This window comes from Cyanistes caeruleus, chromosome 5 (genome assembly GCF_971803275.1).
Source record: "Cyanistes caeruleus chromosome 5, bCyaCae1.hap1.1, whole genome shotgun sequence".
In the NCBI taxonomy this organism is placed as follows: domain Eukaryota; kingdom Metazoa; phylum Chordata; class Aves; order Passeriformes; family Paridae; genus Cyanistes; species Cyanistes caeruleus.
The window spans coordinates 13590981-13618573 of record NC_141705.1 but is presented as its reverse complement, the minus strand read 5'-3'; the positions used below and the strand labels follow the sequence as shown (position 1 = coordinate 13618573).

Here is a 27593-nt window from a genome sequence, read left to right as displayed (position 1 = left end):
ATTATTTCTTATCGGCTGGTCTTGATAGAAGGACTTTCATGCTCTACTTCTGAAATCAGGCCATAATGTAGCCAGAGATGCAAGATTTGTGATGTTACAGGCAGCCTAAGAAAGGACTGGAACAGTCCAGAACAGCACATACCAGGCAAGGTCACACCATTGCTGTTCTGCATTAAAGAGTCACTGGATTAAATGTGTGGATCAGGTTAAGTGCAGAAGTTGAGAGTCTCTGCTGGCCAGCTCTTGGGCCCTGTAGCTCAGGCTCTCCTGGCTACACCATGAGACAGCTTCCTGGACAGACAAACACCACCAAGAACAGTTTATAGCCTGATAGCTGGAGTCCTCTCAGATCTGGGATTTTCTTCTGCTACGAAGAGAACAAAAACACTTTTCTATCCACAGAGGGATTTCCAGACCAGGAATCCCATAGATCTCAAAGTTCTGCACCAAGAAGCAAAACTCAGGAGAGAGAGAGGAGTTCAAGCACATCCTTCTTTGGGTGTTTTTGGTGGGCAGGCTTAGACATGCTCATGACTGTGAATCCCATTTCCACACAGCTACTTCCTCATGCATTGTGTAGGTCCACAAACTCATGGCTAGACCTACTTTATGTCCTCTTTTCAGTATCTCTAAGATACTGTAAACAAATACTCTAAAATCTGCAGTTGGCAGAGTTTTATTCCTTTATATAAGTATTAGCTACTGTATCATTTACTACAGAATGGGACCTGCTGACAGCTTTTCTCCATTTTATGCAGAAAAGAGAACTATTCCTGCTAACACCTATCATTCTGTAAGTACCACGTGTTCTTCCAAAAATTTTACTTTTTTTCACTTCCTGATGTATGTTAATATCACTTGGGCTATAATACTATACAAAAAATGCATCCATCACTGGATTTTAATGCAAAATAAGGCATGAGAATTGTGAAACACAGATGAGAACTTTTACTTTTTTTTAGTGGGATCTAGACTGGAGAAGTGACTTGCCAATTCTCCATCTACGGGCTGAATCTAAAATACACCTTTATCATAAGATCAGGTAAAAATAACAGGAGTCAAGCTGAACAAGGATGTAAGTCATAAATCTCAATATTAAATATGTAAGCAATACAAATGAAAGCTGAAAAACAAACAGTGGATATTTCAATGTCTTTCCATTTGTATCCAAAATCTGGGTTTGAGTTTCAGTTCAGGCATACAAGAAAAGAGTGTAAATACCTTTTTAATCACAGAAGGATGAAAATATAGCACAGATCTATGTTTTTATAGAATAGTTGGACAAATAAAGGATGACTAAAGAAGTTTGATGCAATCAATACTTTGACTGCTTCAGATTTCACAGAATGATTAATAACTATCAGATACTACATGAAATTAATACCAAATAGAGGGCAAAAATAGCACAGAGGAGAATGGGGAAAGAATGGTCAGGAAATTATTTACTTATGCTAAGACACTTAAAATAATTATTTAAGAAATTTCTGAGATATTAATTTATTATCTTTGAGAATTCTCCAGAGTCCTGAGTTCCTAAAATTATGGAAAAGAACAGTGGTTACTGCAATTTCTTCCAAGAAAGAAAGTAAATCCTGAGAATTTATTTGGTACTTGGAGAGACTATTAAACAATCTGAAAGCATATTTTGGAAATAATAGATCTGATTATGCAAAGAATTGTTAATCTGAACATGAAGAACATCTCATCAACTCCTCAAACTAAAAGTAATTTCCTCTTCAGCAGAAATATGACTACAATAATGAAAAAGAAAACAGTAAATGTGATATATATTGATTTTTATTGCACCTCTGATATTTCCCAGAAGACAGTCTCACAAGTACATGCCTGGTCTAGATGAAAGTGCATTTCATTCAGATGAAAGTGCTTGCACAACTGATTGGAAAGATAGCCACTCTCAGCCTAGCTGACAGTAGTCTGCTGTGGAACTAGAAAGAGTTGTTCAGAGAAGAGCCTGAAAACCCAGGTACCCTGCAGGGGTCTGTCTAGGGCATGGTGACATTTTTATGTACTGTCATAAAGACAAACCTCACCCTGCAATGTACTGCAAAGAACACTTCCTGGAGGTCTGCCTCATGCTGTAACAAAGATGTGTAAAACCTGGAGTGAGCTCACAGGAAAGTAACACTGGGGATATGAGATTCAAAGTCTTTTTGTCTCTGGTTGACAATCCAGGAAAGATTTAAAGTATATTTGCTTAGTGAGAAGAATAAAAAAAATATATATAATTATAGGCATTAGCATAATAAAGTTTGAAATAAAGTGGACAGTAATCAATTTTTTTAGTGTCCTTGGAGAGTAAAACCAATTGGTTTAAATTTTAGCACTCAAGAGAAAAAGCATGAACTGAAAGGGCAGTTAAGTGATAGAAAAAGATACATCAGGAAGCTATGGACCCCCCATTACTAATGAGAATAAAACAAACATCAGGGAATAAATCTGAGAATAAAAGAAACATCAAAGGTCCAAGTGCATGGATGCACCTACACTGTTGGTAACAAACTATGACTTCCAGAGGCATGGAATACATGTTACATATACATGGAGCCAGCAGTTATGTTTCAGTGAGTGAAGAGTGAGGATGAAGGGTGGAGCAGCACTCCAGAACACAACCTTGAACAAACCCATACAAGTGTATGGACACATCCAGAGACATCCTGAGTCACTCTCAGCACCATATTTCCATGGGCTCCACTGTTCAAAACATACTCACTAGCACATTTACTTGGACTGCACATTTGTTAGCACAAATTCCCCAAAACACCGTATGTTTTTATTTTGAAGCATGACATTTGTGATGAGCTAGTTAATACATTCTTGCAAGTAACATATGTAAACAGTCAGTACAATACAAATACCACATGGATAATATTAAAATAAAAGATACAGTTTCAAATGTCTGCAATGATCATAAATTAAACACCCTCGTTATGTTTCAAAAGCAGAGAGGCAAAATTCAGAGAGACATTAAACTGTCTCCCAAATGGCTATTTCATGAATCTAAATTAAAAATTTAGGTACTCAAACCACTTCCTCAACTACTGTCCAACCCTTCAGTTTCCATCAGAAAATTTCCCATGCACCAAAATGTCTGGTTACGGCAATCATATATTTCTACACTGAAATCAATCTTGAACTTAAATTTATTTGTATTATCTGTGTATCTCTTCTTCTATCCAGAGCAAATACTTGACAATGAAGGGCATGAGTGACTTACAGTTTTCCTCCCAGCTATCCGATGAGGAGGAAAATATGTACGAGACTGTAAGTTCTTCAATGCTGGAGGCCATGGATTCTCTGAGAATCCTTCCTGCCAAACCTCTACAAGAATCTGAATATGCAGGTAATATTTTCTGTCTGTGGAAACTGAGCAAAACCTAGAGTTATATAGGAACAGTACAGACTTGGAATTTTCAGTCCAGATGTTTGGTTTTTTTAATTAAATGGTTCAACTGGCAAATAACACTGGTAGGCAAAAACATAGAAGAGTTTTTTCTCCTTCTTTGTATTCAACAATTACCCTGATTTTCATTAAATTATACTAAATTAATAAGTACACACTGCTTTTTAATTTTAGTAATACCTTCATTGTAATTCCACATTGAATTCCACATGGAATGTGCAAAATCTGGCTGATCAAACCCACAGCCATTTCAGAAAATCTCACTGCTATTTAAGCCTAGAAACCTTTAAGATGGGAAACATATTAAAGAACACACTAAACTTTCCTCCAGATGATAATGTAGTATTCTTTCTAAAGGTGTTCTCTGATGCTTTAAATAGCAGTAATAAGCAATTACTTTGAGTGTATTTCTCAAGCATTCTTAACCTTGTAAGGTTAATCACCTTTTGGTTTACTAAAGCTATTCTAAGTAACATTTAATGTCTAAATATACAGAGCCAATTAATATCCCATTTATGGAAGTGAAATGTCATCCTAACTGTGCACTGCTCCAACACTCTAGACATAAACACTCTGGAGGTTTTAAATAGTTAAAAAAATGGGGGAAAGTCCTAGGTGAGAAAGGCTGGAAACTATAAACCAGGTAGCTTGCTCCAGTTCACATCAAAGTCAGCAATGACATTTGCTACTCGTTTTTTGTGGGAGTTTGTTTGATGTCTAAACAAATAGATGGATATTAAAGTGAGTAAATTTATCAGTCTGTGAAAGGATCACAATCAGCCTGAACAACCAGATATTTACATTATGTTCCAAGACTAATTTTTCCATTTTATTTGGAAACCTGAAGTGAATTCCAAATACAGTTTTTATCTTAGTAGGAAAAACTTTCATTTAGCAGTCAGCATCTTTTGTTGCTCATGTAAGATTGTCCTGAAATAGCCAAAAGACTTAGTTTTTGTTTTGTGATTTCAGGTAAAACACAATAAACAAAAACCTGCTTTTTGTCTGTGTATTATGTCCAGTAACTATAATGTGGCAAGATATAAGAGTGAGGAAAGGACTGAAAATATATTTCAAAAGGGTAAAATTCAATGCTATCATCTTTAACATCTTTTCCAGATAAATACAGTCAAAATGCCCTTGAGATGTAAAATTAATGACTGAAAAACATGTTAGTATACAACATGAACACTTCTTTTTGTTGGCCAGGAATGCAGTTTTTATTAAAAGCTAAAGTAAAAATTAAAATACTACCTAGAGAATAAAACCCCTACAACAGTCACAAAACCAGAACAACACGACAGCATTGCCAAGAGTAAAGGTTCACATGAAAAACAAATTCAGTAATCTAACCACAGTTAAGGTCAAATATCTGCCTTAACTGTTTACCAGCTTGTGAAGGTTCGTATTTATAACCACAGTGGTGAGGTTAACCATAAGGGTACTACCAGGGTCATACTTATGTCCTCAATACAGCTGCTAAAAGGGTTGTAAAGTCCGGGGGAAAAAAAGGAAAAACAATTTCAATGAAAATGGCGAGACCTGACCTGAAAAACACATTTTGAACATTTAGACCCCGTCCTTTTTCAAACATCATATTACTGAATTACTCAGGCTTCATTTTTCTCTTCCTCTTTTGCAGACAAACGTTGCTTAAGGCCTTCAGGTACCACTTCCCCAACAAGTGAAAACCCATCTCAGCCCCTTCAACACTCAGCTGTAAGTAAAGATACTAAACTGTATTCACAACTGATTTCCCCTTTTCTGTAATACCCCTCAAAGTGCAGGCTATTTAAAATCTTAGCCACATCACTGGCCCAAGTTCCTGTGAGCTGTTCCTGTTTCACTTTGCACAATGCCCTTGCCTCTTGCTTTCCCTTGCTGACTGTGGGTCTCAGAGGCATCCCAGCCAGGAGCAGCGCCCTTTCTACTGGCCATAGCTACAAGAATGATGACTAACATCACGTCTTTATTCTGGTTTATTAACAGATTTGCACACTTGATCCGGAGGGGAGAACAGTGCCAAATGTAAGAGGTATAATAAAAAAAAAAAAACAAACAAACCTACCCATTTCTGCAAACAGAAATAGCAATTGTTACTTCCATATTTACCTTTTGTACTTAGGCAGAGATCATATGTAACAGACATAACAGACACAGTTTTCAGAACAGCAGCTGCTTTCCAAAACAATCATCCTGCAAATTCTGCAATACTCTTTCAACTACCAAACACTGAAGTAATTATTTACAGAAGGAGACATATTTTATCTCAAGAGTTCCCATTCCTACAGGGGGAGGAAAAAAACCCTTCAGTTTAAAAATCAGATTTTTGTTTTCACCATATTGTAAGGACAAAAGGGGCAGGGAGAAGCCAATGTCTCCTGAACTCTTCCACCAAAAGGCTACAAAAACCAAAAACTGTTGTGCTTTACTTCTCACAGTGTACTTCTTTTTCACTCCCTATCCTTCTCAGTTTTTTTTCCATGAATATATTGTAAAACATAATCTAATAACTATTTTTAACTAGTAATACCAACTTCAGCTATTCCCAATAAGGACTTACATCCTAGGGGGGTGACTATTTAAAAGGGTTGTCTGACAATGTTCACCTACTCAGGATATGTTAATTGTGTGGTACATCACCTAGCATATTTTTTCCTCTGCTGCTTTACGTTTAACCCTAAATTTGCTTCAAAATCCTTTGAGTGCAAAATGTGCCTTTAATTTTTGTTCTGTTTCTTGCGCTGAAATCAGAGACTATCTTATTGTTCAATAATCTAACGAAGAGTCTAAATATTAAATCCTCTGATTGAGTTTTACTCAATTTTAAGATTGTTTTAAAATCAGGTTTCTATACACTTTTTTATATTTAATTAACTTTGGATGTAGCAGTATATCATGAAGTCAGCTACTGAAGGATTAAATATCTGATTATCTTTGAAAATAAAATGTATTTTTTATCTTACCATTTTCAAATCTTTGAAACATAAGGTAATATGGTTAAAAAGACTGCAACTGCCAAGCCAAGAAAATGTGACCCTTTTGTGTTTGCTGTAACAGCTGATTTTTAGAAAGTAGTATAATTTCATCAGCCAGAAAAATAACTCAAAGAATTCCATGCAAAACAGCATTTGCTTTTTATCCCCTCTTACTTCACACTGTAATGCAAAATGTAGAGAAAGAATTCCTACAGATGATGAGGAAGTAAGCACTATACAGTTTGAAAATGAAAGTTTAGATTGATTCCTGCGATCAAATCCCCATGTAGCCTGGAAAAAAATTGAATTGAGAAAAATTAGAGTAAGCCAGCTTCAAAATCCGCAGAAATCAGTAGGCAAGGACAGTTTGCCAGTTTATCTAAAGCTTTGAATTCCACCAGGACTTAGTAGGTTGGTTTTACATGTCTCCATGTGATGTGTGCTGATGTTAAGATGAACCATAGCCAGTGCAGGCAGATAAATCAAACTCCAGTGTTTGAGAACACAACTGATAAATATTTTTAGTACTTCCTGAGTGAATAGTGCTTACAGAGCACATTATTATTTTTAGATAATAGCTACACCGTTTCTAAATATATCCTAACATTTTTTCATCATGCCCAGTGTTATTAAGTAGCCTTGCCACAAGATGGCATGAATAGCACAGAAGACTTTTTTCAGCAGTATTTTCTAGAAATGTTAAACGTTTACAGTATCATTATTTTATTCAGAGCAATTTGCTATGGTTTAGTTGAAGGAGAGCTTGAGATCTGCTGCATGTTATTTGCATTAGTTAGGATTTCAGCACATAGAACTTACAAAAATTATTTCAATTTAGCAAAAATAAAGTAATTTTTTTTATTAGTAAGATGTTAAATAATCAATCATATTTTGGTATATTTGGAAAAAAATAGAACTGATTTCATTGGTTTTCAGTATTTTTTATAAATTTCTATATAAATACAAAAACAGACAAAAAATGTATTCCTAACTCAGTAAGCATATATATATTTACAAAGTCTCTGAAAAATATTTAAATTTACAATACCTGAATAAACATCACCCTCAAATGTTTCATTCTGAAAGCAAGAGCAGAGTTCTGGAGGTAGAGCCAGGGGAAGACAAGGAATGGAGTTGGACTGCCCATAATAATAACAACATCAGAATAAAGCTGTAATTTCATTTGTGAATTATATGGGTAGCACTCTACTAAGAAATATGTGTAATTATTTTTAGGAGGAAGAATGAAAACACATGGATATCAGGTAAGCAGAATCTCTCATCAATTACAATTTTAACTGCCATTTAATAGACTTTTAAAAGCAGGCTGCCATTTTGCTAGCACTAGCTAAAGGAAAAGAGAACTCCTATCTGCAGTCCTACATTATCTCACTCACTTGCACTCACATGAGGATGTCTTCTATTCCTCAGTGATTTTAAAATGGCAGTTATAGCATGATGTTTTGTGCTGTAGAGCACATAAACCCTTTGACTCTTGACACTTAATCTAAATTCTTCACATTTCTCTCTAGAAAACCAAGGCGGGGAAAAAAAGCTTACAGAGATTTTTGTTTCCTCTCTTTTCCAGGAGCCTACACCTCCCCCACGGTAAGATCACATCAGAGATCACTTACCTGAGGTCCCCAGGGAACCCAGTGCTAATGAATGCTCACATCCATCTGTGCTGCTCATGGTAATGAGGTGACTGGAAGTGAGCCAGCATCCTTTTACTGCTGCCTCTCCTTGGACTTACAGGTTCTGATATGGAATTGGGGAAAACAAAGCATGAGCTCTAAGTATTCATAGCAGGAGTTCAGGCCTGCATCTTCGAAACCAACTTGGCCGTGCCTATGGACAAGTCAAAAACACAGAAATATTGAATCTGGATCAACCCAGATATAAATTGCTGGGGAAAAAAAAAATATTCCACCAGTTTTATCGGTGCCTTAGGCTCTGTTCACTGAGATAATATTGACTTCATTCTCACTTAAATCAATTTGCCAATGCTTTTTGCTACACATCTAAATCATGTATAGAAATCAACTGGAATATTTCCACTTACTCCCACAGAAGGTAGACCAAGCTCTACTCCAAAAATCTATTTTTCTATAATATTCCCACAAATAAAAATTAATTGCTTCTTGATTTGGTCAACCTCAAATGATAACTGCTATAATTTTAAAAAATCCTTTCAAAAGGTCATCTAGGAATGGCAAGTTTATTCCTCCATACCTATACTGACTGCTCTAAAAAATATTTAAAAAATAAAATATGATTAGCATTACTTATTTAGATTTGATTCTAAAGAATATGAAATGGCATAAAATATGAAATGGCATAAAAGGGCAGTAAAATTTCACAAATTCAAAAGTGTAATAGTGCAGGAATAAGAACATTCTCAACCATTATTCTATAAAATTTCACTATTTGTTTCTGTTTGTATTATGGTGGCCAGAATGGTTCTTCATTCTCTCACTTGACTTAATTTGGGTATGTGCTGTGCAAACACACAAGGCTCCCTGCCCAAGAGCACACCACTGCAGGCAGTTCTGCCAGGCACCTTGGATGCACCCACCTCCAGTTGTGTCCAGCCAACCTCTCCAGTCACAGCTGGGCTGTGACTGCCCAGTCTCAGAGCACAGGGCGTGCCCACATCCCTCAGAAAACAGCAGGCCACGGTACTGTGACTTTTCTGGGATGAAGAACATTTTCCCCTCTGTCTGAAACTGCAGTGTTCCCTGGCTGGACCGTATACACAGCCATACCCACCTGGAAATACCCACACTGCAGAGCTGTACTTGGCACACACAAGCACCACTTAGTGGCACAAAACAGAGCATAGGCATGTCTTGCAAATGTAGAATATTATCCAACATTACTATTGCTGTTGAAGGGCCCTGAAGAGCTGGATCTGGTTCAGCACAAATACATTGAAATACTCAGAAAATTCCAGTAACTTACTTCTACAACTTGTGCTTTAAAGTTCTTCACAATCCCTGCACATCCTTTATTCCCTATTAGCTCTTCAAGTTCTCCTTTGACTTCTCTAGGCCTCTGAAGATGCTGCCAAAGCAGTATCAGCCCCTTCCTCCAGAGCCAAGAATAAGCAGCCAGATCTTTCACAAGAGGAACACATTCAGCCAAGATCCCACCTTTCCAACATCAGCAAAAGTCACAAGGTACAGTGCATTCCTCATCTTCGTTCCCTGAGAATCAAAACATTCTCCTTGCTCAAACCACAAAATTTTACCTCCATCACACCTCTGCTTTTACTTAAGAAAGTTATTCTTTAGACAGCTGTGAATAATTGAGAGAAGTGGTATTTAGTATAACGTGACACTGGCATTTTTTTTTAAAAAAAAAAACTGACAAAATAATGGTAAAGATGTAAAGGAGTAGAAAAGTAGACAGAATTTTCACAAACACTTTAAGATTTATCCTAGTTTTTTTTAATAATATTTACAGGTCTTGCAACCACTTTTAAGTACAAAAATGCTATTTACTTAGCACAGTTAATGAATCAAGTGATGGGGAAACACACTCCACATCCCAAAGACATTACATTGAGAAAAAGAAATGACTCATCTGTAGGCAGAAGTCTGGCTTCAGCCCATGAGACCAATGGATCCAGGCTACAAAACACTTCTTGCTCTTTCCATTTTGCACTCCTCAGCCACACAAGGCCTGTGGTCATCCAGCATCCTGACATGGCAGTGAGGATGAGCCACCTGAAGCACAAACCACTTGTGCCCAGCTCTATGACCCTGCACAGGCTTACAGCATGTTATGAGTCTGGTTGCTTTTTCCACACAACATGTGCCTGGTCAGGTGAGCACAAACACACTCTGCTCACTGCCACATATGTACATCTGCTCTTGCTGTCTGACCAAAATGCACATTCCTAACGGGCCAGAGTGTTGGGCACATGCTGGGAAGAGGAATGACACAAATCCAGGGGACACAGGGTGTGATGCTCAAATGACTCTTGACAAAAACCCATAGCAGCCAGAAGCTGTGTCAATCTTGTCCATCCTTCCTTAAATGATTTCAATTTCAGCTCATCAGGATGGAATTTTGCTCCATTTTACAGAGGTCACTTCAAATCCCTTGGGGGGAAAATAAGCTTACAAATCAAGCAGACAATCTTTTGCTAAAGTTAACTATATACTTCATGAGTGAGCTCTAATTGGTTGTTGGGGTGGGTTTTTTTTTTCCTGAATGGTGCTTAAATTTTTTCATGGATTAGGTTCCAAAAGCTGTTGGTTGCTAAGACATTTTATTAATAAGAAGTAGCTTCATATTCAGATGCAACACCTGACTGATCTCCTCCCTTGGCAGGGCAGCACAGATTGAAAGCTCTGTGAGAAATGTCATAATCTGTGTTGCCAGCAGATATCAGTATGCAGAGCACTTGGATTTTAAAAGTCCTATTGTAAAGCCAAATTCTGCAATATAAATACATGTCATGTCTATTGTACTAGGGGTTTTATCACATGAGTAAGGCCGAAGTGGAACAGAATAAGACCACACAATATTTGGGAAAGGCACTTGACAAATTTCCCATAAGCACTTCACTCAAAATATTTCTTACCCGTCCTCAGTCCAGATACAGCTTTGTTAGGAGAAAATATACATATGAGCTGCAGAGGGAAGGAGTACAGCACCACAGCTTACAGTCCTTTGCTAGACTGTAAGCAAAGCTGTCCAACCACAGATGTGATTTAGGAATGCAAGTCCTGTTTTCCAACAAAATTTGGAAGACTTACAAAATTTAACACATCATTATTTATACACTCTAAAAAATATCTTCATAAAAAATAGGCAAGTTCCTAGTCTTGGAATGTATCTTAGAAGCTCTGGTATGATTGAAATTTTTATATGCCCGTGGTAAGGAAGCCATGCAAGGGCCTTGGAGCCTTGCAAACACATCTTTAATGTCACAGAACTTTACCACACACCCAATGTCCTGAATGTGGGTTTTCACACATATAGTAACGGCCCTGGAGACCAAACTAACAAATTGAAGAAACTAACACAAAAAACAACTATCCAAACCAAAAGAGTTCCTCTCCTTTCTCCTAGCCTTCTTGAATAATACAGATAATTCCTAAATTTCTTGCCTCAGGTGTCCCTGCTTTCAACACAGGCACGAGGAAGAGAGCCCTTGTCACCGTTGAAAAATAGCTCCCAGGGTTTCCTGTACCAGATCTTCCTTTTGTCTTCTGACTGATTAAGCAAAACATCTCACTGCCATATTTATTCAATCCAGGAGATAGGTTAAAAAGGAACTAAATCTCAGTGCCTTCCAAAAATTACCAGAAGCTTATTCACACCTTATGCTGCTAAATAGCTTGTAAAATCTGGTCCTCTGTCTCTTTTATTAGGAGATACACGCTGCTAAAAAGCGTAAGCTTTCATCATAACCAAAACATCTAATGGAAGACATCAGACTCAATAGTTTGTCCATTTTCTTTGGAGGGAGATTATTTCCTTCCGGGGAAAGGATGATACTGCTGTTGATCAGGCATATCAGGAGAAGGCAGAAAAATACTTTAACACCTACTTAATCAGGGCTATGAGGAACATTTTCCACTCATCTTTCCCGGGTTTGCACCTCCTTTCCTCTCAGCTCCATGAGTGTTTCATTTTTTAAGTTCTTCAGTCTTCAAGGAACTTACTTCCATTTACAGCTTACTCTAAAGGGTGAAATAAGACCTTTTGGCATGAGATGAAAAGTGCTGAAGTTGATTCTCCTCTTTTTCCCCAGTGTAAATCCTTAACAAAGTTGTATTATACCATACTGAATTCAGTGGACACTATTCTTTTTTTAAGGAAGTCCAAGCTAGTTCTCCTGAAGATAATTCATATAAAAAAATAACCAGCCTCTGAACTTCTACAGCAGTAACAAAATCCTTCCCTTGTAAAAGGCTGTTAGTTTTCAGTGATGATGCAATCATCAATGATGATGTACCCAAAGTGACTTTTTTATCATACTTAAATGTTTTGTGTATTATTCTTTCTTTTCCAGACACTCATCTGTTAAGGAATCAAATAAAGTAAGTATTCATTTTGTGTATGCATTAGGACCATAAAAGCCAAACACATTCCACAGCTACACAGCCTCTCTTGTAATAGTATTTTAGCCTATCAAGTTAAAAAAAAACTGAGTCATATTAGCTTTGTGTCACAGAAGTACCCGTCTTTAATGTGTGTTTCAATTTCAATACTGCTACTTCCTGAATGGGGCAAGTTTCTGAATTTGTTTGAAGAAATAAAAACATAAAAACAGCGCAAAGCTACCTATCCAACCTTCCACATAAAACATCTCTCGTAAGTGCCTGATGTGCACACCTGTGAAGAGCGAGCAGCAGGAGACACTCTCCTTCAGACAGATGCCACAAACTTCTTTACAAGCAGCAAACTGAAATGATAAGGTCAATGGAGCAGGGTAATAGCATGAATGTAATATAAATAGCTCAAATACAAGATGATCCATTTCAATATGAAACAAAAATGGATAAATTTTAAATCCAGTTTTAACAGTGCCTGCTATCCCCCAGCTCCCTTTTGCCTCTCCTTCCCCACTCACTTTCTACTCAGACCAATGAAGCAAAGCAGAGGAAATGGTTAAAGGGAGTTTAGTTATGACAAGTGGTTTCCTAGAAAACTTAAGAGATAGTCCCTACAATCATGCAGAGTGTTAAAGGATATTTGTAAAATTTGGAAAGAGGTTGTAATTTATAACATTTTGAACTTCTTACTGAATATTTTACTTCATGCACTAATGTGTTCCTACTCAATTAGTTTTATTTTTTTTTTTCTCATTAAAGGGAACAGAAGAAAGGAATCCATACTAGTTAATCCCAAATTTACTTCCACAGCAAGCTGTAGCACAGATCTACAGACTTCTCTAACTTCTAAATCCATTGAGTTTTCCTTCTCCAGTTCTGACTGGGAGACTGCCCCAAACCTCACTCCTCTTGGTTAGATGCTTCTTTAATTTGAAAGATGGTGACAAAAACATGTTTTTATAGCAATATTGTAATCAACACTTAATGCTTTAAAAAAATGATATATTGGCAAGAAAGACAATATTTAAAAAAAAAAAAAAAAAACTTTTGCCTTGGATACTGATACATTACAAACCAAATATGAAAACACTCCCAAGAAAAATAAATATCTTACAGCTGTAATTAATATTTCTGGCTGGACACTGTACAGCTGCACAAATACTTCAGCTCTTAATAGGCTCTTAGTTTGGCTACATCTTAAAGAGAAATACTGTGTGCCTCATGACATGGAAAAGATAAAATTTAGTTTTGATCATTTCACATTCATATGGATATGAAGGCCTCCTGGAGGAAGAGAAGACAGAGTGTGTCCTTGTCAGGGCTTCAGACACCAAAGAGCAGATCAATAGGTTTGAGAAAAGGACCGCCCTTCACCATAACCCAGACACACTGCAGGAGAGGAGCCTCTTGAAATTGGAAAGGACAAAGGCAAAATGCTACCCAAGAATGAACTAAACCCTCTGATCAGCTTAGAAGGGCCTGGAGACCAAAGGCTGAACATGAGCCACTGGTGTACCCTTGATAGCCATAAAGGCCAACAGCATATCAAGCTGTGTCAACAGCAGCACTGCCAAGAGATCAAGGGAAGGGACTATTCCCTTTTCCTCATCACTCATAAGGACTATTCCCTTTTCCTCATCACTCCTAAGGACTATTCCCTTTTCCTCATCACTCATTGGACAACACCTGAGTACTGCTCAAGGCTGAAGCTGTCAGAGCAGAGAGGGTCACCAGGACAGCCAGGACACGCATACCTGCCCTGTGAAATGAGTCTGCTGGGATGAGAACCCTTTGCCCAGAGAGGGGACAGCCTGGGGGAACCCAACAGCTGCCAGTCAGTGCCTGAGAGGTGTTTGTCAAAAAGGCAGAGCATGGTGCTTTACAGAGTGCACAGTGGAAGTACAAGGGACAACAATCTAGAAATTATGAAGATTCTAAACAAAAATAGGGAAGAAAAATTAATTATGAGTGTCCTGAAAGAGTCTTCCCAGAGATGCTGTGAAATGTGCATTCTGAGAGGTTTGCAAGGCCCAGCCAGTCAGAGCCCTGAGACCCCAGGTCTCATCTCGCAGTTCTCCATGCTTTAAGCAGAAGCTTGGGCTAGGACCTGCCTAGGTCTTGTCCAGCCTGAATAAGACTTGACATTCCTAAGTAACAGGTAAACATTATTGGAGAAGTAACTAATAAGGAAGGCTCAAAATGCAACATCTACAAAGAATAAACTATTTTCCTCTTTAATGTTTTTGAATTATAGTCTTAAAACGCATCAAATTAACAAACAAAATAATTGATATTCCCATCATTTTGATCTGTGAATCAAAATAATTCAGAAATATAGTGAAAGTTTAGGAGTCAAACTCTGATATTTAAAAAACTATCATTCTTATTTTTAACATAATATGTTGGATTAAGACTCTCCACACTGATTTTGAATGAAATATCTGCCAAGACAGTAAAAATAATTGCTTGTCAGTTAAGGAGCCTGAAAGTAAGTGACTGATTTTAATCTTTGGATCGTGTCTCTCCAGTTAACCATAATCAATCTCGATTTAATACAAGATCAAGAAAGGAAAATCATATTGTAAGTTAAGCAGATACACAATAGTTATATGAAATGGTGATCTTTGCAGTAAACCACATGTTCAGTTACGCCTCTATGAAGTTCAACTCTCATTGCTGCTGGTAGACTGGTACCAATATTCAGCCCAGGTTTTTGACAAAGTGATCAGGTGATGACTGAATAAATTATTTTAAAACTGGTGGATTAATTGGGTCTGTTGGGGTAAATTCAAGTTATGAATCCAAAGAAAAATATTTACTATGCTATCATTTTATTATAGGCACCTGGAAGAGAGCAAGGTCAGTATTCAATAATATCATAATAATTTGTTGTCTTTCCTTTATATTCCAAAACTAAATATTCTGCCATTAAATTTCTAACTGAAACAAGAACCATCCCCCAAGTATACATCTGCTGAGAACAGAGAGTTCAAGAGACCTCAACAGTTGCTGATGAGCAGCAGAAAAAAAGGAAACTTAACTTGGCCTTACTAATAACTTGCAGCTATTTGGGGAGCCACGGTATCACATTTGCCCTAAGCAAATGTCTTAAGGTTTTGGGGAAAATGAAAGTGCTGGTGCCTAAAAAAACAAGAGAAGGATATCCAAAAGAGATCTGCACAGAGGATATCACCCTTCTCTCAATCTTGCTGCTCTACCATTATTTGAGGGTGAGAATTTTGAAATAATGTTTTTGAAAATCTTTAGGCTTTTAAAGCTAAAAAAAAAATTTAAAAATAAAAATTGAAACCTCCAAAGTTTTAAAAACATGTCAGTTCTTTAGATGTATCAACAGCTTTGCAAAAATGGCTTAAACCACTCACTGTGTCCACATGCACAAAGGTCCATGACAAACAACATTATTCCAAAATACTTTGAAGATAGATACAGGGTACACGGCTTTCAAGCTGTTTACACTCTGTGTTAATAAGTTCATAATTTCCTCTGGCATTTCCTTTTGTAGATTAAGGCACCATTTCCTGATTTTCAGCAAGAAATAGAATTGACTGCATTAATAAATTCAATGCCTATCCTGTCCTATAAAAAGGATTTATGAACTCTCCACATATTTCTACTTCAACATTCTACATGATTTACTATTATGTTAAGCCATATTTGGCATGAGCAAACCCTGTAATGTCCCCCATGTAACATTCAGTACTAGCCCAAATGTTTCCCACTGAAACCATTAGCTGACTCATTCAAGCCAGACTGATTACAGCCCTTTAAGGTTTTCTATTGAATTGCTTCACCCTCGTGTATGAATTTACTTAATTTATTTCACAGTAGTTCCTTGATGCTGTCAGTTACACAAAAGAAGAAATATTAAGTTCTTATCCTTTTTACTAATAGTTACAAGTTTGGGAAAGAAACCTGAAGTATCTTTTCAAGCACAACAGCATCCTCCTGAAGCCAGGTAGGAATAAAATTCCATGAGTTTGTACTGGATGCTTCAAGGACTAAACATTCTGCCCTAGAAAATTATACCTCACTATGCAGTAACAGCAAGATGATACCACTTTCTGATGCCATGCAGTGATATATTGTTTTGCCCTGATGTATGACAAGAACCATCTTTGGGAATTGCTTTCAAGCTATTGTAATTGCACAGCCAATTTTTATCTTTAATAGCATGCTGCTGTATTACATTTCTGCTGCTATTTCTGTGCTAGGGTGTTAAAATATATTGTATAAAGAAGCTCTGCTACCTCCAGCCCCAGCATTTCCTCCCCCCCCCATTTTCTATTTTTATTTACAAAGGATATACACCTGGCTTTCCAAAGGCTGATCATTCTTCCATAAAAATCTTCTGTAGTTAGACCTACTTTGTTTTTCTAACCTATACAAATCTTTCCTTTCTAAATGTCTGTAATATCTTTTCTCCTGAAACATGCAACAAAACCCCAAAAGTATAGGAGACAGCACAGTAAGTATATGAATAATTTAACATCTTTCCTAGACAAATACAGAATCTCTCATGTAGTGCTGTTTATAACAATGGCATTTCTCTGGGATAAAAATATTGTATGAAGTAAATATGACCATATTAGTGACCCCTAGTATTCTGTTTCTTCTTATGCTTCTGTTATGTGAAGTTATTTGGTCAATATTCCTCCCAGTGTAAAAAAACAAAATACTAACTGGCCACTCAGGAGCGGTCTAGAAAATCAGAACAGGCAAGGAAGAACTGCTCCCTGGGTCTTCCTATGAAGGCACTGGGAACATCAGCTGAAATTAGCAGTGAACAAAAGCAAACTGTGCTTCACTGCACATGCAGTTAAAATGTGCATCTCTTATGGAGAGTAAAAAAAACAAAATTCCATGCAACTTGAAAAAGTGGCCCATGAAAATAAGGGAAATCTGTCAAAAGACGCTAAATACAAAAATACCCTCCAAAACCTGGCCCAAAGCTGCCATCAGTAAGAGGAAGGGGTATTCTGGGGAAGAACAGCTATGCATTTCTCTCTAATTTGACGCTCACACTGCCACCAGAAGAAATATTTTTCTGACATTACTTTTATTCATTGTTTTTTCCTAGCCCTCAATGTACACGAAGCTCTAAAAACATCTGCAAATCAGGTAAGAACCAGCGATTGCTCTGAAAGCCAAACTAAACATGGAAAAATAAGAGTGAGATTCAGGTTGCTATGCTTGTATGTCTGCACTGAGACCAGTCCTTGACTACATAGCACACTTTTACTCTGCTGTCACTGCCTCTGCAAACGCCCTTTTTATCAAGGAAACAAACCCCTAAGCTGTGCCAAGAACCCATGAGTGTGCAACACAAACTTATGGCAAACACAAATACCACCAGGAACAACATATGGACTGCATGTTTTGTTCAGATCAAGTAGGATTCAAATTAACTTTGGTCACTGCCAGGCTAACCAAGCCCACCTCCCCCAGCTTTGCTTCACAGGCCCCAGCTCTCAGATTTTGGTGGGTTCCCTCCATTGAGCCGCTTCCTTCTTGTGCTGGGTGCAATTCCACACATTCTCCCTCTGGATTCCTACTAAAAATCCTTCTTTACATAATCCATAAAGCTCATCTAGGTCTCTGTTTGCTGCTACCATTTCAGACTCTCCCTATCATCCCTACCAGGGCTTCTGCTCCTTCAGGCTCTTTGGGAGAGCAGAGAATCCTTTTTCTTCTGTCAATTCCTTGCCCTCCTGAAGCAAGGGAGAGAATAAATATTGAGCCTTCCCCCTGCTACCCTATAATTGCATTTAAAGTCTGTATTTGGCTTAAAAATACTTTAAGAACAAATTTAATTTTATTAAATCTAATTTCTTGACATGCTGTTGTTAGTTCCACCTCAGCCAGACTTGGTACATAAGCATTGCAAGAGAATTTTACCTTTCTTGTCCCACACCTTAAAGACATACCAGGAAAAAAAAATCTGCAAAACATACACAGCACAGATCATAAAGCAACTATGGTCCTAGCAGTGAGGTCTCTTTAAAAAAAAAAAACAACTCTGGGGATAGCCACTAAAAATGCATTGTGAACAAAAATGATAAAATCATGATCCAATAAGCTGAACAGAAAAAAAAAAATTAACATTTTGACAAGTCAAAGTGATTGCAGAAACAAAAGGTTGATGTCTGGTGCCAGCCCTTTGAACAGTGATTTCATTAGTGAACAGACTGACTGCCTGCTGAAGATCATGGCTCTTTGTCTACTGCTATCTAACAGTGGATCTTGTTTTAAGAACAAAAGTAATGCAGTTATAAATCAGAACAGGGTACATATATGAATGGAACAATGAAAACCGCTGCCCCTCTGTAAAAGAGTCTTCCTAGTAAAATTTAATATGCTACATACCAGCATAAAAATAATAAACTGACAAAGCAGGAACAGATAAAGCAATGAAAATACCACCCTTACAAACAGCACTGTCTCTGGTGACAATAACCTGAAGGAAAAGATGGAAGCCATTGATAACCACATTTTTCTCATTTACTTTTAAAATGGAGACTGGATCATTTCTCCCACGAGCATTGCATGAAACACACAAAACTGTTTTCTGCTACACAGCAGTACATGGTGGTTTTTATCTTCAATTAACAATTTTTCCCCATGCCGTATATCTGAAAATGACATTTGATCTTTACACTGAAAAGGAAGCCCTTGCTTTTCTCAGGCTGTTTCTGCTGCATCCTCAGTCAGCCCAAGCCTCCCATATTACATGACTTCTTGTGTTCCTGACCCAAGCCCTGCACTCCCTTAGCTCCACAGAGACCTGTAGAGCTGGGTCTAGCTGGTAAGGGGCAGCCCTAAACCCACAGCCAGCAGGGAGAATAATGACAATCACATTTGCTTTGGGAGGAGGATTTCAGCTATTCCAGGCCCCTGCCAGCAGCACTGTATGGAGCAGGCACACACAGCCAAAGACCAACACCTCCTCCTTAATGCGAGAGCAGCCTCACCCCTTGCTCCTGAATCTGTTAACTGACACAAGTCACAGAGCAGACTGAAATTCTCCAGCATGGAAGAACTTCTAAATCATCTGAGGTTTCAAAAGCTTGGTAGAAACACTGCTAGTTGGCAATGGAATAATGAGGAGCTTTAATGTGATCCAACGTAACAGCAACTGGGATCCAACACAAATAAAAGGGACTCAAAAGGTGAAAGTAGAACAGAATGAACCATTATCCTTGTCCCATATTTAGTATTTTATTCAGCATTTGCTGTTTTATTAACAGTTTATTATTTTGCTATGTGCACAACAGCCTGTCAGATTGAAGTCAATTAAAAACCATCAGGAAACTAATGTGGTAAATCTCTGGGGGCATTCATCTGAAATCACTGATGCTGCATTAGCACAAGAACGCTTGTAACTGGAAGCTCTGAATTTTAAAGGTTAATATCACAATGCTCTAAAAGTACTATTCTCAAAACTACTAAGTAAAATATAGTATAAAATTAAATTAGAACTTTTAAGAATGCAACTCTTTTCCTTCTGAATTTACTTTTACAGGTTCCACATTAAGTGTAGATAATTTGAAAGTGAGGAAGCCACTACCTCCTACATCGTATGCAGCATGCAAAAATAAACCAAAACATCTGCTCATAAAACAGGAAATGCAATCTCTTACCCAACCCACTGAAAAGGTAAAGACCAACTTTGCTACATAAAAAGACAAGCTTTATTCCAATATGAGCACTTGAAACCATGGATAAGAATTTCAATGTTTGATTTGATTAACACTTCCTAACCAGACTTCTCAATATACATGCATTACCATTATATGCTATGCTGAATGTGCTTTTAAGGCAGATTAGATACAATCTGGTTTTGCTTCTGCCAGTTGTTGTTAATTTTTATACACTGATTATGCTATGTTAAAATTAAGGATTTAAACAAATGCGAATGGTATGTTGGAGAATATGATCGCCACAAAGCAGAGAAGATACTGTTACAGAAAAACATTGTAAGTACCATTTATCTCAAAACCTGGGATATAAACTCCTGGGGGGAAAATTTCTGTAAGCTGTCCACAATGGCTTACAAGTTTTGTTGTGAACTAACCATACAACCCATAATTTAAATTTGTATCAACAGGATGAGACATTCTTGGTTAGAGATTGTTCAAAGAAATCAAAGGCTGAACCGTACGTTTTGGTTGTTTATTATGGAAGAAGAGTATACAACATTAAAGTCCGTTTTCTGGAAGAAAGCCAACAGTACGCGTTGGGAACAGGGCTCAGAGGAGAGAGTGTAAGTAAAACCCCATCTGCTCTTACAGCCTGTAGCTTTTATGTAGGACTTCACAAGTTCTTAATACTAAATACTGGTTACACACTCTCCCACATAACAAACTTCTTGTTTTATTAAAGTTTCTTTCACAATACTCTAATTTTAAGTATGTCTCAAGTTTCACGCAGCTTCAACATAATAACTTAAAATCAAATTTTGCATACCATGCTCAAACTCAGATTTAAATCAATGCAAAAATTTCCTAAGTACTTACAATACTTCTATCTACTCTAAGTAGCACCTCCAAAGTAAAAAGGAAAGAGAAGTTCTACTTTTTCTGGTATAAATATTATCTTAGCATATTTTTAAACTTGTGATAATTTAAGAAGGAATTTTCAAATATATACAGCTCCACATATCTGACAGCAGGACCTGGTGCTATAGGACATTTGTCATGGATATTCAGAAGCAATTAAATCATGTGGGTACCCAGCAATCAGTTTCTCAGATATGGTAAATTTCAATTAGAAAATCCCTTTAGATGAGCAATGATTCTTTATATAATTAAATTCAATTATAGTCATGATAAGAGTCTAATTCTTATTCTACATATACGGTTAAATAATAAATGCTGTATCTGCAAGTCTTTCACACAAGAAAAAATAAAACATTAAAACTGAAAGTCAACTCTATAAAAATGTGATACTTGCAAAACAAAACTAAGAAAAACTAAAATCAAAACTTAACAAAAAAGAATAAAAAAATAAAAGCACGACATAAAGAATGCTCAGCTGCAGAGCAAAAATGCAAAGCAACAAACTCCTATGGGTTATTAGCCATGCAAATCACTGACAAAAATCCAACTTAAGAGAAGCTGCAAAGATTCTGTTAAAAATGAAATGCAGCCAAATTTATCAATAAGAATTTTATTGAAAAATTTGCAAAATTGAGTTATGGAAACAACCACAATCAGTCAGCGTCAAGCCTGGGATCGACGCTGGGTGAACTCTGAATCAGCCTCTGTTGCACTGATTCTCCCAAGTTCACAAACTGTCTTTCGGAGAGCTGAGTTTTATAGAGTTTTTTCAGCTTGAGGCTATGCAGTTACTGCTGATGAGTTTTATGAGAAGGACATGAAGTCTGAGCAGGTTTTTTCGGGAAGCAGGCTTTGAGATGTACAATCGTGGTGAGTTTTTCTCAGGAGAGGGAGTCTGAGTAATTTTTTGGGAAACCCACATTGAGGTGCATGGTTTTGGAGAATCGGATCAGGTCAGTATCAGGCATTAATCCCTGGGTCTCAGAGCGCTTATCTTGCTTGGGTGGACCCACCTCTTCTCAGTGTTACCTTAATTGCTGGGTCATCCTCTCACAAATTCCTGGTTTTTCAGCAGCTGCTTTTGCAATCGCAAGCTGCTTGTGTTTTTTTACATAAAACATGTTTTTATACTTGATTTTATATGTGTACAATAAAACGCGAATTATACCAACATATATTACAATTCTGTAGCAGAATCTTCAATTATATCCTTTTTATGCACTTCAATTCTTTGCAGAACTTACCTTTTGTATAGATAGACTTTATAAAGCCTGAAATCAAAATGATGCAAGCTGATTTATGGCATTTGATGGGTCCAAAATTTATATTAGAATTTTTATTAGAAAACATGGAATAGGATTCATGAACAAGAGGAACAAGGTTTACTGGCAAGTTGTTCTTCAAGGACATTGTTTTTTCTCACACAAAGGGGGGGGAAAAAAATCCTTCATTATGCAAGCAGAATGAAACAGTTTGGAAGCTAAATGGTTGCACACACCAAGAACTATACTGCAGGTATCGGTGCTGCTGTAGTGACCATCAGTTTTCTGTAAAGCACTGGCTGCATTTCTGAACTGCAACTCCCAGATGATTTCCTGGAATTTTAGTATGACTTAGGAGAAAGCAAGTTTAATTTTCCATAGTTCTGACATTGTTTAGTCTTCCTGTAATGGCTCTAATACAAACAAGCTCGGAACAGAAACAATGAGAGAAATAAGACATGCTACAGCATAATGGAGTATGTGTGTATCCTCACAAGAGAATAAAGACATAGAACTAAATTTTCATTACATTAACAGCTTTAACAATTAAGGTAACTGGAAAATCACTTGAACAGTACATGAACAATTTTCACTGAACTAAAAGGAAGAACACAATCCCTCCCATCTCAGGAAATACCAAAATATATGACTTTGTTGTTTGTTCCAACTTCTGCACAGACAGTACATATCTTAAACAGTGGGTCTGGACCGACAAGTCAAATTGCAAAGTACAACTCCAAAATAAGGATTCCAAGCATCTAGTTAACAACACAGAGTGAATCCAAGACTTGGCTCTACCAGGCCAAATCTGTAATCATGACTGCCTATCTTATGCCTTCTTTTTTGAGAATTCCTTCTCTTTAACTCAAATCTTCCAAATCAAGCACAACAGAAAAAAACCCCAGAATTTCTTTGCTGGTCAATTAAGTGTCGTGCCAGGGAATCACAATCATGGTAATCTTCCACTCCTATGCATTATTCTCAGTAGCAGACATGAAAATAGAACTGGGCACAAAGAACAGATGCAGTAATGAACAATCAGTGGCATCAACATTGCTCAGAAGAGCTCAGGTAGCCTCAAAGGGTTCCCCAAAAAGGCTCTTTCTTGAAAACTGTCACCTCAATTTTTGCAGCCCATCTAAGGGGTTTTTTTTTGAAAGAAAGTGAAAACACTTTGTAAGGCTGCGAAATATTAGCAAATTGCTTCCTGTAATTTTTTAGTACCCATTAAAAAGCCTTCCAGAGCACTCTGCTTTGTCCCTCTGCAGGGATACCCTTTGTTTCACCACATCTTGCAGTGCAGCCACACCTAGCTGCTCTATCTAGATTAGCTGAATATTCCCTATTCACAAGCCAAACAGAAAGAAACCTAAACACCAAGGAATACGTGCAGACCTATTACATTTTTCCCCAGTTGGTGATTTTATTCAGAGGTTTGGTCTAAACAGATTTTCTGCAGCGTGTTTTCACTTTTGAATTAGTCTATTTTAATCCATTAAAAACACATTTTTCCTTACACATAAGTATTCAAAGTTTTTCCTATCTTATTGCAACCTTTGATTTTTACTATACAGCCTACAAGTTGTTAACATACTGTATCATCAAATGATGTTTTAAATTAACAGTTATTTTTTAAAATGCCATTTAACTCTCATGAGTGCTTTTATCATTAGTTCCCATGTAGCCCCATAAGGTCATAAGGGGGGGAAAGAAGAGGATGATGATCAGATTTTTATGGTAAAAGTAACTGAAGTTCCATGCAGCTAAATTAGTATCAAACTCTAATATAATAAACAGAAAGGTAAAAAATAAGAAAATCACTTACTTTCTTAGTGGAGGTACATCTTTTGCTAGCTATTTAGCCACAGATGTTCACACCTACATACATACTTGATACACCATACTGAGCTTTCTAAAGGCTGAATTACATAAAGCTATAAAGATCAGATCCTCAAATGACGCATACATGGAATTTAGGAATTTACATTCAAGACTGGTACTCTGAGCACCTTTTGCTTGGCTTTGCCTTCCTCTACTTGACAATTTCACTGTTAAAGATCCAGAGATCCCTGTAACACTGGCTTTTTTCATAATTCTTTTGAAAATGATTAAATACAAACCTTGCTCATATTTAAAGCTGATCATGATATGAAATTTACATATTATTATCTCTTTCTCAAAACTAGATCTGCCACATGCAAAATACATGGTTTTAGCATGTCTGTAGCATCAGTCTCAGCTCCCAATGCAGTGAAAAATGTGTAAAAATGAAAGGCAGAAGTAGGCTCCTCTTCAGCTTGGTACCTGCTTTACAAAGAAGTTTAGAGCAGAGCCTGATGTGTATCTCTGGATCTCCCTGTTCCAGCCACAGATAATCCATCCTCACCAATGCATTTGTAGCTACTTTTCATCTTCAAGCTATCAGTCATAGCAGTAACACCATTTCACTCGATTCATTTCCATGTGATCCAAAAAGATCAGCTCCACCTACCTTCAGTAGCCACCAAACTGGCCTGGCCAGTCCAAGCAGGTTAGGGAGCACTTCCACAATGCCTCAATGCCTCCCACTGACAGGGGCATTACTGCCAGGAAAAGAGGCACAACAAACAGCCAGTACCTTCAACTGAGAGATGTTTACAAGACAAGCATCTTGTCCACAGCTTAAATAACAGCTCAGGGACGAATGGTCTCATTCAGGATATGCAACACAGCCCAAAGTTATACCAGCTTCCCAACACAATTCAGAACTACACCTTTCATGAGCAACCCTGGAGACCCTATTCCCATCTCCCCTGAACAGCCTGGAGACCTGCAGAGAGGAAATTCCTACAACAGCAAAGATGGGTTGAGTATCTTCACACAGTGAAGGGAAACAAGTCAAATACTGAATTTTCTTCATCTTTACATCTTTGGGTGTCTTTATACCTCTTTACAAAATATGGAGATCCATTAAAAGAGCCAAGGACATAAAATTCTGAGACATTTTTCACCCATTACCAAAGAGCTACAAAAATGAACAACGTGGCATTAACCTAGTGAAGCCTAATAAAACTTCCAAAGCAGATGAACAATTACAGTAGACCTTCTGATCTCCCAACCAACAGGAAAAGAATTGGTACTGGAAAAGTTAATTCAAATAAAAAAGTAAAGATTACTTTCATAAGGCATGAAATACAGACCACAGTTTTGGCTCAGTTTTCAGCAGCAAGAGTGACTTTGAACATAAGACAAAACAACAAAGTAAAACAAATGCATATGAGTAAAAATTATCAAAAGTTTAGAAAATTACCATATCAGCTTTGAGATGAAATAACTTTCATCTTAATACAGGAACAGTTTCACCAAATCATATCGTTAATCAGATTCTGTGTTACAAACTAGGTGTGAATCAGGTGGGGGTGAGAGACACTGCCTTGAGACACTACCAGGTGTAAAATGAAGAGACATGCTTACAGTAAATGTTATATAAATAGGTGATAAGTATTAATGTCAAAGTAAGCTTTCATTATGGTGGGCAGTTTTGGTGGTTTAATACCAATGAGTACAAAGACTAGCTCAAGAGGAAAACACTGATATGATGAGAGCTTTGTGGTGTGACAAGAGCTTAGAAGGTACACACAGGGAAGAGAAATACTTAAACTGAAGGACTACTAATAATTGGAATGGGATTCTTCCACTAGGGCGGATGAGAATAAACATCTTGGGTAGCTTTCTGTTGCTGTTTAATCAGGTCAGCAACCTTGAACCATACCTTTATCAGTTTAGGAGTTGTTTGGAGAATGTCATTTCTTGGGCATGAGAGAACAAGATGCTTCTTGTTCCACACTTCAAAGGGATTCTATAGCAACTGTCTCAATGAACTGAATGGGAAAACAAAGTGCATTTTTAATAAGGTACATTGAAACTTGCAGAGTAAAATATCACATACTGCTAATTAAGTCTAACTTGTGGCAGAAAAAAGTTAGTAACAATTTATGGTTGCTTCATCATTTCAAGATCTGGCATCACATCTGGCATCACAATCTCTTATAGGTGTTACTACATTACCAGGGCTTAGACATGCTCCCTTTTTGCCCTAAGGAGCTAGTTGATTTGTCCTGCACACAACAGAGACATAAAAAAGAAATACGAGGACCAAAATATGGTGCTTTTCCTTTCAGAACTGCTTTGATCTAATCATAATTCCATGAAAATGTTACCTATTTTTAATCCTGTCATTTGCAAGTCTTTTAATGTTATAGATTAAATCATCTAGCAATTTCATTTTTCAGTCACTGATTACTATCTTTTTTCCCCCAGAAATTTAATTCCGTGGAAGAGATCATAGACTTCTACAAATCCGTTCCCATAACACTCATTGACGGAAAGGATCAGTCAGGAAACCACAGAGAACAATGCTACCTCAAACATCCATTCAAGTCACGCTGACGTCTTCTGCCTTATTGTCACTGATTCATCTGTACAGATATAAATAGAACACTTATTTAGATGTCTCAAGAATCAGATCTGCCTTTTGAGCACGGAGCTCCACATAATATAATGAAGCATTCCACAGATATACTCCATCTTTTGATTGTTGCATTTTCACTTTGAGGATACATGAATATGTCAACATATTAAATGACAGGAAGGTGCTGAGACCAACTTCTGATACACTGACAACTGACCAATTTGCTTAACTTAAGATGAAAATTAAACTTGTCCTTGCTTACCTAAATGTCACTGAAACTTCGCTGAGTAGCAAAAACCTAATAAAATATACCACAGTCATTAAATAAATATTCTTGCTTTTAAAAATACACATGAAACAGTGTGTCAGAGTTCTCACTGTCTAACAATTTCATGTGGTGTGCATATGTTTGCTCAACAACAAGCTGTGCTCAGCTGCCACTGAAGTTAGTGTCATACAATGCTTACAGGCACTGGAGACTTTAAAGCTAGCTGTACTTAGGTAAATTCTTATTCTTTAGCTCAAGTAGCAGATACTTGTATTCCAAACCTGAGCTTTCAAACACTTATACAGTAGGACCATTATGCAAACATTCACTTTGAATTCATACCATGTGCAAATGTAAAGCTCATAAGCAGGAAAAGCAGATGTACTTAAAAATCAGCAAGAAAACATGCTCCAGTGTGTATGAGCAAAGAACATGAGAATGTGATTATTCTTCCAGAAAAAAAAATACAGAGATATTTATTTATACAATTTGAGTTTTGGAAGCTTACCTAACTACTGTATGTATATGAAGGCAAACTATAATTCCATATGTACATGAAGGGATTTT

General features: G+C 37.2%; 2 protein-coding genes across 3 annotated transcripts in view; one reads left to right on the top strand and one right to left on the bottom strand.

The window, feature by feature from the left end:
- Window positions 1–27593, bottom strand: part of ZNF518B (zinc finger protein 518B) — a 65767-nt gene that overhangs the window by 23711 nt on the left and 14463 nt on the right. Inside the window, exons 3-5 of one of the 2 annotated variants that reach the window (XR_015286800.1) lie at window positions 26710–26765; window positions 26060–26168; window positions 8034–8247 (exon numbers count right to left, since the gene is read on the bottom strand). The gene's annotated coding sequence lies outside the window, so the exon portion shown is untranslated. Of the gene's footprint in view, window positions 1–8033; window positions 8248–26059; window positions 26169–26709; window positions 26766–27593 lie in introns of those variants that run through there. The other variant, XR_015286799.1, reaches the window with a different exon arrangement.
- Window positions 571–26736, top strand: CLNK (cytokine dependent hematopoietic cell linker). Its single transcript, XM_086888884.1, has 15 exons — window positions 571–793; window positions 3199–3361; window positions 5064–5140; window positions 5411–5456; window positions 7636–7664; window positions 7988–8007; window positions 9450–9578; window positions 12428–12455; window positions 15311–15329; window positions 16383–16446; window positions 17569–17609; window positions 20011–20144; window positions 20387–20464; window positions 20596–20751; window positions 26608–26736. The coding sequence occupies exons 1-15, from the start codon at window positions 722–724 to the stop codon at window positions 26734–26736; spliced, it is 1185 nt and encodes a 394-aa protein (XP_086745010.1). The 5' UTR covers window positions 571–721.